Here is a 13,253-nt window from a genome sequence, read left to right as displayed (position 1 = left end):
ATTCATTCTTTTACGTCACCACATTAGTCATGGCATTTGATACACTAAAGGAAAAAACTTGACAACAATTTCACTCCTTCCCCATCTTTCCATTTTCCCGGAAAAAAACCCCCACTAAAAATCAAATCTAAAAACCTCATTTCAAGAACTTGACGTAAATTTACACCAAGGAATCGCTATCTCCCCACATGCTTCACCAGTGTGAGACAAAGAGGCAAGTGATTAAAAATTGAAGCTGTCACACGTAAAGAGATTAATTTTCCTTCCTACCCATGTGTCCTCTGCCTGAGATTTCCCCAAACACGCCTCAAGTTTTTCTTTGCAGAGATAATGGCAGGCTAACACATCACTTCAATAGAAATGCCCTGGGAGAGAGCAGCAGACACCACCTCACCCACTGAAGCACAAAACAAGTTACCTCTCGTTTGTTTCTCCTGGCAACTTTGAGAAATTCCATAAGGATCTGCAACTGGGCAGCATGGGATTCCTGCAACACAAATAGGGAAGCGTATGGTAAGAGAAGAAACATTCACTTTATACACGGCAATCCACACTCAGCACTGAAACAGCTCCCATTTAGAGGTTAAAAAGAGAAAAACAGCTTAAGGCAGTTTAAGAAAATGGTAGTTTTACTTTGCCTCACAAGTTTTAAGGTTTTGTTCACCTCACCACAACAGTTCTTATTTGTGCATCACTAATGACTTACTAATAAGTCAAAATGCTTTGCTTTTTCTTTGGCTACTGCACCTGAAATTGATTTTGGAATACAGGTTCCTCACAGACTCATCTGCTACCCTGGAAGATCATTAGCATCTACTTCATGATTAACATACTAAAGCATGAAGTATTTATATAAAAAAAAAAACAAACAAACATCTGCTTCAAAACTAACATTTGTGTTTATGTAGAGATCACTGCTGAAGATTTCTCCAGAGAAGACAACAGTGAAATCACTGATAAAGCTAAAACATCCCTTTGCAGTCTTTCCATAACAGGTAATTTACCTCAACCATCAGTTTAATATTTTCGCCCAAGTGGACCAAAAACTGGACACAGAAAGATAAGAAGCACAAAAGGAAAAAACCCAAATCCTATATTCCAACATTAATATAGCCCTAATTCTATCCCAGCATTCTGAGACTTATTTTCATAACCTACCAAAATATTTATTAATTAAAGGACTGTGAAAATAACACTCAAAAAGGATCAAGGCATAGGAGCACACAGAATCCATTAAAGGCAGTGATGACAGGACAAGTGAAGAGATTAGGATGTCAGACTACTACTATTCTGGGATTATCTTCTTCCTCCCCATCCCTGTGACAACAGTGAGTGAAGAAAGCAAAACTAGCAAGGAAAAATGTTTTTAAATTGCTCTGTAAGTCAGTTTTGGGTTTTTTTTTTTTTTAGGTTTAGTATCCTTAAAAGATATTTGTGCTCAGAAGCACCCATACACTCAGTCCTGTGCCTTCTTTGCTTTCATTTGTCACAAATGACAAAAAGGTTTGAAGGGAAAAAAAGAGATTTTACTCTTTTTCCCCACCATACCTTCAGGGAACCACAACAAAAAAAATAATGTACAAGTCCCCTTGCAATAAGGTAATATAAGAGTTTTGCTAGTAGTCAGTAAACATTTTGGGTTCCTTCCTTCCATCAGAACCACAAGCTGCGCAAATATTGATTCTGAAAGCGTAAATAAATTAAACTATTCCAAATACAACTCTCCCTTACCTGTTTTAAAGCACCATCAAAATCTAAGCTCCTACTCAAACTCCACTGGGCCAAATTCTGTAATAATTCAGTTTAATTTAGAAGGTCTGGCTCTTATAACTGGAAAATGGTCACTTGAAACCAAAAGCCAAATACATGAGAACTGCCCAAACCAACCACATTTCAGTTAAATCATAGGAACAGCTTGCTTCATATTGTATAAATCTTCAAACCAGCCTCATGAACAAAGCACTTAAAACTTTTCTTTCAAGCATTAAATACTAAAAAAGTCTTCAGGAAAGGCTGTCATTCAGATTCTATCAGTTCCAGAAAGAAACTACAATCTGTTATCTTTTTCATATGCTCATTTGAGTTTATTCCTTAATCTATATGCTGGATTTCTTCATGCTTATTGCTAAGAAAGATCTGACATTTACTTGTGCAAAACTCAATTAGCAAATCTCTTCACGTGCATTTCTCTGTTCTGTGGGCCACTTTCTCTTATCCTGTCCCATTTTCCCTGCTTGTTTATATAACCCTGACAGCAACATTATAAGCAAGTTCTGGGCATCACAGCTCAAAAGTTTATTCACTACAAAGGTCAGCAAAATGGCCAACTTTTAAACACCAAAACACACGAGAAAACGCTGAGCAATTAATTCAGCAGTAGGATCTTACTTCAAGGTATGAAAACAAAAAATTTCCAAATAGACAAGTGTTCATTTAAATAAGAGAAACTTCTTACTGCTTCCAACTGCTTCTTCTTTTGCACCAGCAGCTCCAGCATCAGGTTGACATTGGCCAAGTCAAGATTGTCTTGATCTGTTCCCAACAAATCTTGAATTATCTGCCACCTGTGGCCATTCTAGAAAGAAAACAAGAGATGTTGGAGAGGGTGAGGCCAAGCCATACAGGGCTGTACCCAGCAACAGATATTAAAAGCAACACTGCAATATTTCATTCCTCTGCAAAACTGCAAAACAGTTTTCAGGTATCCCAATTCCCAAATGTACAGGATATAGCTCCTCTGTCCTACTGTGCAACTGCTTATCTTATTTGGAATATATTTGTGCTTTATGAAAGCACAGCTACTGCTGCTGGGAAAAGATTATTTCACAGCCACAGTTTTATCTGATTTGTGCCCCAGTTTCTGAGGACAGGTTTCTATAGGGAGAAAGAAAAAAACACCACATTTATCCAAGCTTAGTTGGATTACATCTGAAATACTGTTAGGTGGCAATACCTTTAATTTTAATTTTTTTTTTTTAACCTAAGTAATAGGTAAAACCCTCATGCTAAATTCAAATCAAAGAAGGTAGTATCAGCTTAGTTTCTCTACTCTCACATCCCACACTGGTACTCTTAAGAGTATTTTCATGGGAAAGGTGAAAGCTGGGAAGAAGATGGAGCTCATCAGGGTGATCTTCTCATTTGAACTGTTAGAGCTGAGGAGGACTTCTCAGAGAGCCAAAATACTACCATGCAGCCCATTCTTCCCTACAGGCTGTTTTCTCTTCTCCTTGACAATAAAGTAGTGAAATGGTTTTCCTGTTGCACAGGAAAACCTGAATAGTAATAAGTTAATGCTAATACAGCCTTTCATCAAAAAGCCTCAGGACCCAACAGGTGTAACTTTAGGTCTTTAGACCTTCTAAGAAACAAAGCTGAACTAAAAAATCCCGACCTATAAAAGCTGTGACACTAAATCAAGATGTTTAATTTTGCAAAAAGTAGAAGTGCCATCTAGCCTAAATCAGCTATTTTCTCAGAGGCTGTAGCCTATTTTTATTGACTAGATTTAGAAAAATAAAATATGTAAAAAGCTGTATGTCCTACATGGACATTATGTAACTTTCAACAGAACATATGGAAACTACTCAGGCAAAAAACTCAGTTTCAGTCTAGAACAACTGACAGAAAAACATGATTTTTATGTGAGTGAACAAGATTTGAGACAAATTTTAACACACCAATGCACTTGTTAATTGTACCACTGCTAAACTACTCAGAAAGCTTCAGAAATGCCTTAACATGATTTCTTCATGAGACCACAACCAAGTAAAGGTGTATTTGCTGCAGTGTGTCTTGGATGCTTTTTCTTAATACCAAAAGTAACATAAGGGGAGAACAGGCACTTTAAGGAGCTGGTACAACACCAATATTCCTCTTTTTAGAGATGTCTATACTTTCTACTTGCAGTCAAAAGGTGGAAGCTAAATTACACACTGTATTGGGCATGAAGTCATAGTAGCTGTCCACTTATTGGTATTTATCTATTAAAGGAACACTGTGAAAAAGAGTAAAACCAATTTCCAAGAAGCTACTGTACATGCCTTCAGGTCAATTGTGTGCACTTCAACATATCTGGTTTATGCATATTTTATATTAAATAAGGTATATGCATATTTTATAATGAATATTAAAACTTACTGTGAGTAAACCAATGAATCCTTAAAGCACATAACCACTGAAAGCATTGGTTTCTGCAACCCAGCCCCTAAATTAATACCCCTTCAAAGGTTTTTAAAAACGTGATTTTTCCTATTACTCTGCAATCTTATTTCTGAATCACAGAAGACAAGAATGCCAGACATAGCAAGACAAATACACAACTTTCCTGGCTAATGTCTTTTATTCTTTTTGATCCTAATGTACAAGAGCACCCACTGGTGCTATACATGGATCCTCGTGAACTGAGAGCACAGATCACGCCTCGATTCTGTGACATGAAGCAAGTCTAGAAGATATCCAGGCAGTTTTATCCGGGATCTGAGCCACAGCATCAGGCTCCAAATGCATCTTTCTCCCTCTTGTGGTCGGTATTAGCCTTCCTCCAGCCTCCCTGTAGAACACAGCTTCTCACACGTGATCAGACAAGCCCGTGGCACTTCTAATCATTCATTACTCTCACTGTAGCTCTAATTTTCAATGCTGAATGGAAATGACAAGTGTGCTTCCAGGGGTAGTTTCCCAGGTTATGTGCAATACATCATATGACTCTTGGCTATGCTAACACAGCTTCCCTCCACACACATTGCTGCGGGGGAAGAACAGGAGTTGTTAACAAGGTTGAAGGGATCTACTGCCACTGATATTGATATTATTCCCCCCTAAAGCAACTCAGAGCATCAGCTCAACAGTGCAATCTCTTTTAATTTAAGCCATGGAACGACAATTGCTGCACAAAACCATTAAGTAAATATAAAGTAAAAAAAGTTGGAACATACGGTGCTACTCACTGAATGGTCCAGTTTGAGTCTTTTCTCCTCAGATCTTTGCTTCTGTTTAAGAATAAGTTCATTGACTAAAAAACATAAATAAGACGTCAAAGAGAAGGACTTACATTTCAGAAAACAAATATGAAAGCTTCTACCTCAATGTTTTCAGTTATTAACCCCTCACTCAGATGTTTATCAGTAATTAAAACAGTAGATGCCTCCACTTTTTTCTGACCAATATATTCCCTAATGGTTTTTTGTAATGTATATAAAGATTTTTTTAAAAAAAATCATTAACAAATACAAAGCCTACACGCTCCCCAAATTGCTCCAGTTCCTTTTTCTAAGCACCTGTGGTTCTTTTCAACTCCAAGGCAGAAATATATCACAGAAGAGTATGAGAGAGAAAACATTAACTCAGGTCAAAACCAAGCACAGCTGAATAGAACAACTTTTCCCTTGAATTACCACGTGCCTTTTTAAAGACTTTTTGCCTACAGTTTTATTTTGCACCTGTCTAGTGAATTGTGCAAAGAGAAAGACAACTTCAGTCCTCTGCATGCACCTCTACAAGCTCTTCCCCCTCCCACACAGACCTCAAACCCCTGAGCACAGGGGTATGGACACACTCTTTGGCCCAACATGTACTCCAAGACCTGCTTCAGCACCATCTCCAGCACAACATGACTGGGCCTAAATCAGGGTGCCCATTTCTGAAGCATTCCTTGGCTACTGGGGCTTTGCATCCATTTCCTATTAAATGGGTGTTTCGGCACATGAAATCAAGATTTGCTTTAATGTGGTATTTCACACTGCAGCGTGTGGTATTTCACACTGCAGATCTTGCCTCCACAAAACTGAGTTTTAAACTCTATTTCCACTCAGAAACATTTCCTCCCTCTGTAGGAAGCAATCAGGATTGCATATAGGTATGTGTATGTATGAATATCTTCTCTGTATCTAATTTACACATACCTCAATCACATGGTCCTCACTACAGCAGCCAAAATAGCCCAATATCTAATTCAGCCTCCACCCTTTCAGTGTCCATGCTTTGTTAACAGGGCATGTCCTTGATTATTAGGCAAACAAGAGTGCAAGAAACAAAAGTAAAGAAATATTTACATCTCTAGCCATCAGAAAAACATCTTTGTTTTGCTTTTCTTAGCATGAAAACAGCAAATTAATCTCACTACTGTAACTCAGCACACAGAACTGCTGTGGGCAGTGCAGTATTAACAATTTATAGTATTAATCTTTTTTTTTTTTCCAGAAAAATGTCAACTAACCAAAGGGCTGATGTTCAGGTTTTGTTTTCAACATCCATAAGCCAGTAATTTACAGGACAAATTTATTACAAGCACCTTAGCAACTAAGATGTTTCTCATGCAAGCTTAGAGCTCACCTAAGAAGTTGGGATAAAGATGATCTATGTTGTCCACCACATAGTTGCATTTGGGACATCTGTTGTTGTCCTCCAAGCTCTGGTGAATACATTTATAGCTGTTTAAAAACACAAATAACAAGAAACAAAAGTGAGCAAACATGAAAGAAAAACACAAGCACAAGGTAAATAACATCAAATGTTATTAGAAAATGTGTACTGTTTGTGTTGCCAGCTCAGCTGTGCTGCCAAGAACCTACAGAGTCAAAATATTAACTCAGAGTGTGCTACAGCAGAAAAAGACACCAAAGTTTCCTGGCAAATATTACAAAAGGTAGTCAAGTACTTCACTTATTTCCCTGAGGATTGTGGCAACGTGGATACTTCAGCCACAATTCCATCTCAAATTCACACCCCAGTAACAAACAGACTCATTATTCACAAACAACTCTTCCAGATTAGCCAAATACTTAGAAAGCAACATTAAAAGCATTTTAGGTAATTGAGTAAAGGAAACATCTTCACCAGCTGGTTGCTTTTCTCACTAACAGTGACTTCAGAGGTCCTCTCTGTTGAGCTATCTGAGAAACAGAGGAATGACAAGATGCACTTCAGCATCAGGTTTAAAAATCTGCTAGATGTCAACAGCTGATAAGAGACATCAGGTGACAACTTTGCTCCATTCCTTCTAAATAAAGATATTTGAACGTTTCTCATCTTGGACCCCCAAGAAGTCACAGATCACAGGGATAAAGTATTACCACAGAGGTCACAAAATCAGCTGTTATCTTACCTGTTGCAGGTTAAAACTTTTCTGAAAGTTACCTGAGCCTGCTGCTTGAGGAAGTGCTTTATGCTACTGTAATTTTACTTCTTAAGGTTTATTTCTAGTTAGACACCATAAGAGTATAACACAGATGGGACATTAAAATATCGTAGTTCAACACTGATACCAATCCCTAGTGGAGAGGAGGAGCAGCAGGTAGTTCCACACCTGCCCCTGGAGGGTTCTTGCACTTCTCCATGAAACATTTACTCCTCATGGCAGCCAGAGATAACACACTGAAAAATAAGTGGAGCTGGGCCAATTCAATACAACAGGAAAGCCTGAAGCATATCCCCTCTTAGAAAGTTTAAAATAATTACAATATACAATGTACAAGCCGCTTCAAACTGTGTATGGTCTTGCACAAAGGCAAGGAGGACCTGCCAACATCATTCCCAACACTCTACAGAGGTGAGACCAAGGGAGCTAAGTTGACAAACTGTTCTGAGTTTGGGTACTGGATGTCACCAGCAGTTTATGGTCATGTCATTTCTTTACAGAGTAAATATGATGGCACAACATATTTGGGTTTGAACACTTAAGACTTTTTTTAATCTATCTTTTAAAATTTCATTTCAACCCTTCTTCACTGCAGAGAGAAGACAGAAAAAGACACTCAGAAGGAAAGAGGTTCACAGCAATATCCATCTGCACATGCTCTAAGAGATGGACACTTTGTGCAATACACAGAAACCAAATCTTACCAGAAGCTGTGTCCACATTTTGTCATGTAGGCTTCTTCAATCATATCAAAACAGATGGGGCTGAAAATGAAACAAAACAAAAATCACAAAGATGTCTTTTTGTGTTAAAAAAGGAAGGAAAGCGTTATTATTTCAAAGCAGCCTCTTAATTATGCTTAGGTAATACTTTCCATATGTAAAATGAAAGGACATAGGAGTGCAACAGCAACCAGGCAGTATAAAGATCAAAAGGGCAATCAGCAGTTCTTTGAACTCTGAATGATACTGTAGTTTGCTACAATTAGAAACCAGGTAAATGTTCACTCCCCAAGCTTTTAAGAGTTGCAAACTTCCCAAATAGAACCAGAGTACCTCCAACAAGCAAGGTTGAAGAAGAACGTTCTAACCATCTGTACTAGGTCTCAAACAAACCTAAAAACCCCTGACTGCTCCTGAACAGACACAATGTATTTATAAATGACACCCAAATTAGCTCCTCCTTCCTTTTTTCAGCCAATAGCTATCTATAATTTAAAAGAGTGATGCAAAGAGACAGAGCAGATCAGAAATAGCAGTGATGTCACGAGAACAAGGACTAATGAGCGGGCAGAGAAGGTGCAGACGAGGAGGGTGCCCCTGCAGAGCACTGCCAGGGCTGAGGCTGCAGGATGAAACCAACGGGCAAGCAGGTGATACAGGGTCAAAGGAGAAGATGGGGAAAGGCAGAATGACTCAGTCATCAAAGCACAGCCCTTCTCCGGGAGGGATCACCAAGAACCAAACAGGGAGCTGAAGAGAAGGATGTGCAACCAAGCAGTGCTCCACAGGAACCTGAGCACGACACAAGAGACAGGAATTCAGGAGATGGGTAGTGGAAGAAAACTGGCTTATTAAGTGGCTGTGACATGGTTGAAAGGAAAATGAAACAAATAAAAGCAGGGGAGCGCTGCATCCTAATTCCAGTGACTCCTAGGGCTGTTCTCCCTGATGGCTGGAAAGATGCTGTCACAGACATCCTCATCTCCAGATCTTGGCCGGCCATCCAGCAAGATGCCATGGACAGCAACACATACAACACACTGATCAGCTGTGTCACAAGCTTTACCTTGCTTTCAAGCCATTATAGAGACACAAATAATCTCCTCTCACTCCCACAAGTCCACACCAATCTCGGTTCAGAGAGGTTTTCACCAGCATTTCCTCCTCCCACGTTCTGCCAAGGAGGCAGTTCCCACCGAACGAGCTGTTAATAAACTGTTAACAACTCAGGCAAAGCACGAATCTTTTTGCATCCAAAATAAAAAGCCCAGATCAGACTGAAATAAGCAATGCTTGTTTCTCAGGCACTCAGTTTCCCCACTTGTTACCCTATTAGGAAACAAATGTTACAAAAATAGGAGGGAGGAAACATCTCTTAAATACTTATTAAGCGCACAGAGGGGAAGCTGTGACCACCACCAGTGCAACCCCCTCTGAATCACCAAGTTGGAAAACACGGGTGCCCTGAAGGGTTTGTCCAGATAGTCCATCAAATCACCTGCTGGGTAAAGGCAAACGAATCAAACCAGAATACTACTCTCTATACCAAAAAACAGCCTCAAAAATAATTAACACACACCTGCCCCTCTTCCACTTTGACAGAACCTTTTCTGCACATCACTTGTCTGGTCGGGAGTTCATGTCACTGTTTCCAAGTTAGAAGCTATTTAGTTTCAAGGCACTGTTTAATCAGCATAAATTATGACCAAATTTAGCCAACAAGGGTGGATTAATAGAAGGAGAATTAGGCATCTTTGTATTCTATTAGCTGGCCTTTAAAAGAGAAAGTCAAAGACTTATGGTTATATGAATGTCTGAGGGTGGTTTCTCCCCACTGGTGATGAACTGCTTAACTTCTTCACCTTCTTCTAGTCATGCTGTATAACTTACGTGTACATTATGTGTCATGCTAGAAAGTGCTATTCCCCATAGGGCCAGATGTGTTCCTTCCAGCACACTCCTAATGTCCTGCAGTAATTAACAAGGCTCTAATGCTCCTTTGTCTGCAGTAGAACATCATAAATTAGAGGTAAAATAGGAATATTACCTCCTAACTGTTCCCAAACTTATTCTTCATACCAGCCTGATTGGAGAAGTGACAGAACCAAAACAGCTGAGAAAAAGCAATCAGAGCCAGCAAATGTAGCTATTCAGTACCAGGGTCATCGTTACCGGAGCCTGAAGTTTCCATTAAGAACTGTTTCCCCCGAAATGCTCACTGATTTACAAGTAAAAACAAGATTGATGTCTTTTAATACTTACTGAAGCCAAGCTCGCTGCAACACATGAAAGTTGTTATGCACCAGTTGTTTGAAGTTAATATAACACAGGGGGAAGGTTAAGAAAGCAGTGGAGTGATGGGGACTGGAGACAGACTACAGTTTGTGGTATACACTGAAACAGGGAAGCAGGAGTATGGTGAAATCAAGGCTTCTCTGCATGAGATTTTTTTATTCTCTACCTGTCTTAAGCAGCAGAGCCAGGTTAAAAGGATGTGGGTGACTTCAGCAAGTCAAAAATGCCACTGACCTCTAGGAAATAGGGCATCAGTATCCCATAAATAGGTTTCTATCCAGCACTGCAAAAGCTGACCATTCTTTCTCTGCAGGGTAGACCTCATAAACATTTTAAAAATCATTTTAACCAACTTCGTGGCTCTAAGTTCTGCCAGCTGTTTTCCAGGCACCTCTCAAGAGTGCTACTGGCACACTGCTGCTACTGGAACACCTGGCTGAAGTGGTCACTGCACAGTTTTAACACATTTCAACAGCAAATAAGAGCCATTACAGTGTCTCCCTCCTATTCAGCTCCTCTCTGCTCTAAGCAGAGAGCAGGACTTGCTGCAGGCTCTGTCCTTCCTGTGGAAGGTGTCCAGTTAGAGATCACTGCCATTAGTATCTACTCAGTATGAAGCTCCAATTTAAACAACAGAGAGTGAGACCATCCTTGCACATGGTATGCAGACAGCTCGCTGTGCTTTCAGCCTGTGACCTTCAGGGTCAGCTTGCAGTATATTCCTTACTAAGAGGGTTTGTCGGATCACAAACGTGGGAACAACCACACTCAGCCCATGCCTGGATTAACAGGTAACCACCTGAGGAATGAACTGGTTTTAAAAACCCATGAACCTGCAAGCTGTGAGCCTTTCTCACAGCTGTGTTGGGTGCACCTCTCCAGGTCAGAAAGGAACACCCCCTCTTCCATATGTTCTTATTTGTGCCACGGTCAGCGACAAGCATTGGGATGAAGCAGCCACCAAAGAGACAGGTAAGATCCACTCCATCCAGGGAGCAAAGCAGATTGTAACTGGTTTTAAACTCAACCACTAATTGGGAGGGGTAATATAAGGCCTGGGAAAAGTAAGCAGTTACATCACTGGACAGGAGGAAATCCTCTGATTAGAGGATTCCCCTTCAGATACTCTATGGGCAAGAGGAAAGACACCTGGCTGCACCAACAGCACAAAATACCTTTAAACTCAACATCCTGCACAAAGAGAAACAAAGTTCTCCTTTTTTTAATAAAGTAGTGCTGTAAGTCAGACCTATTTGCTCTCCTGACTGGAGTTACACATTTCCAGGCAGAAGCTGATACACACCACAAAGAGGACACACTTGCAAGCTCCTGAGCGTACACTCGCTAAACATTTCACAACCCAGAGTGGCAACACATGCCAACGTTTACCTTAAGGCCCTGGCCTCCTGTTGTCAAGACAGCACTTTCAGGAGACAGGCAGGGAAGTCCCACCCATTAACACTATTTAGGGAATTTTCACTTGCACCTTGATGTTCAAAACTCACCCAAACTTCTTTACTCTTTCCCACCTTCCATCTGGTACAGGCAGAATCTACAACTGAGTTTAAAGCTGTAGCTCACAGCAACTCACAGCTCATGTACAGAAAAATCATCAAGTGTTCCCTACAGCTGGCAGCATCTTGAACGTGTCCTTACAGGGGAAAAAAGGGTCATATGGAAAAAATTCTGCTTCTCACACTAAAATATCTAATGCTTGTTTAAATCAGTTATTTAAACCTACACACACACATGCCTTCTTGGACATTGCTCAAAACTCCAGAGTTGCCCAGTTCAGTTTGTTTCTGCATAACTGTATTGCTAACTCAAATTTTAAAAAGAGGAATACTGTAATTTGAAGCTAGAACAACAATAAGCAGAAACAAGCCCTTCAGCCCACAGAAATACACAGCAATGAAAAACCCAAGTTAACTATAATTATTGCCTGCTCTTAAAGCTTCTGACATGCACTTCAATATGCCCAACGTGGCTCTTGCAAATACCAAGAAAAGACATTTTGGCCTGATTATACTGAGTTGATTTCTGTCCTCTCGCCTGTTCAGGCAGCAGCAACTCCTCAGTGAGGAGAAAACTGCTAATTACAGGTTCTCCTTGAAGAATACACAGCACTTACCTGCAGAAAAAGACAAGAACCAAGAAACTCAGCTTTTTGAACCATCTTAGAATACTTTAACTGGTCTACAAACTGGTTATGGGGGCAACTTCTTTCCCAACACCCTCATTTTCACAACAGACAACAAAATGGGAAATAAGAGCTGACTAGAAAGGACAAGGAGCCACAGTGGCAGAGCACTAGTGCCAGGGTGTGAGTGTAGAGGGAATAGAGGGAAATGGGCATTTGTAATGGTTTTTATCCTCCATGACCAGAAAACCTGTGAGCAACAGGTTAAATCCACCTAACATGGCCTAGAGCCAGAACAAGGCATCTGCTGATTACAGCTGTGCTCTCATCCCAATTCTGCTACTGAGCAAACCGCTAACTACAGTAATAAGCAGTAATTTTTGACCATTTACTTATTACTAGTAAGAAGTACTTACTGGTTTTTTTTCTGCCACTAACTTCTTAGCAGCTTCAGGTTCTCACTTCAGTAGCAAAAGTATTTCCTATCAACTCTGCCAAACACTTTACAAAGCTGTAAAACCAAGCCTACAGATTTTTGAGACAATACCTGCACTGTGGAGATGCCTCACATCCAACCCTCACCTGTAAGTCAGAGCTGTCAGTCATCTTTGAAGGTGTGGCCTATTTATCTTCCTTTTTAACTGTTCCTTTCCAATGCATGACTTTCCTGCAACTCAAACTTTTTCCCAGCACCTCTTCCCTGTTTGCCTCTCTTGGACGTGAACACTCAACCCTACTTTCTGTTCTCACATTTTAAAACACCCAACCAGCTACAAAAATCAAACCTACTCTTTATGTCAGGAGGTTTGAAACCCATCAGCAAGGGGCTCTCTTTAAAACTGCAAATTACCAACAGTTGTCAAACCACACATCACAGTGGGCCTTAATTTAACAATTACACTGAAAGGTGATTTCCAGCTACCAAAGCTGCAGCTTTGGCTGGATGTTACAAGAAGAG

At 40.2% G+C, this 13,253-nt stretch overlaps 1 protein-coding gene across 4 annotated transcripts in view; it reads right to left on the bottom strand.

The window, feature by feature from the left end:
* The window catches only part of RFWD2 (ring finger and WD repeat domain 2), a 121,689-nt gene extending 108,959 nt beyond the window's left edge, over nucleotides 1-12,730 (bottom strand). For 2 of the 4 annotated variants that reach the window (XR_001874975.1, XM_017815864.1), the window contains exons 1-6: nucleotides 8,927-9,033; nucleotides 7,843-7,902; nucleotides 6,334-6,431; nucleotides 4,938-5,014; nucleotides 2,456-2,575; nucleotides 419-487 (exon numbers count right to left, since the gene is read on the bottom strand). Coding sequence is in view for 3 of the 4 variants with exons in the window: in XM_017815864.1 (XP_017671353.1) it covers nucleotides 419-487; nucleotides 2,456-2,575; nucleotides 4,938-5,014; nucleotides 6,334-6,431; nucleotides 7,843-7,902; nucleotides 8,927-9,018 (516 nt within the window). In the remaining variant the exon portion in view is untranslated. Of the gene's footprint in view, nucleotides 1-418; nucleotides 488-2,455; nucleotides 2,576-4,937; nucleotides 5,015-6,333; nucleotides 6,432-7,842; nucleotides 7,903-8,926; nucleotides 9,034-12,711 lie in introns of those variants that run through there. The other 2 variants (XM_017815867.1, XM_017815866.1) reach the window with 2 other exon arrangements.
* Between the last annotated feature and the right edge of the window lie 523 nt (nucleotides 12,731-13,253).

The sequence above is a fragment of the Lepidothrix coronata genome, unplaced genomic scaffold, assembly GCF_001604755.1.
Source record: "Lepidothrix coronata isolate B3197 unplaced genomic scaffold, Lepidothrix_coronata-1.0 Scaffold52, whole genome shotgun sequence".
Lineage (NCBI taxonomy): Eukaryota > Metazoa > Chordata > Aves > Passeriformes > Pipridae > Lepidothrix > Lepidothrix coronata.
The sequence above is the reverse complement of the archived record's forward strand: the minus strand, read 5'-3'. Positions and strand labels throughout refer to the sequence as shown.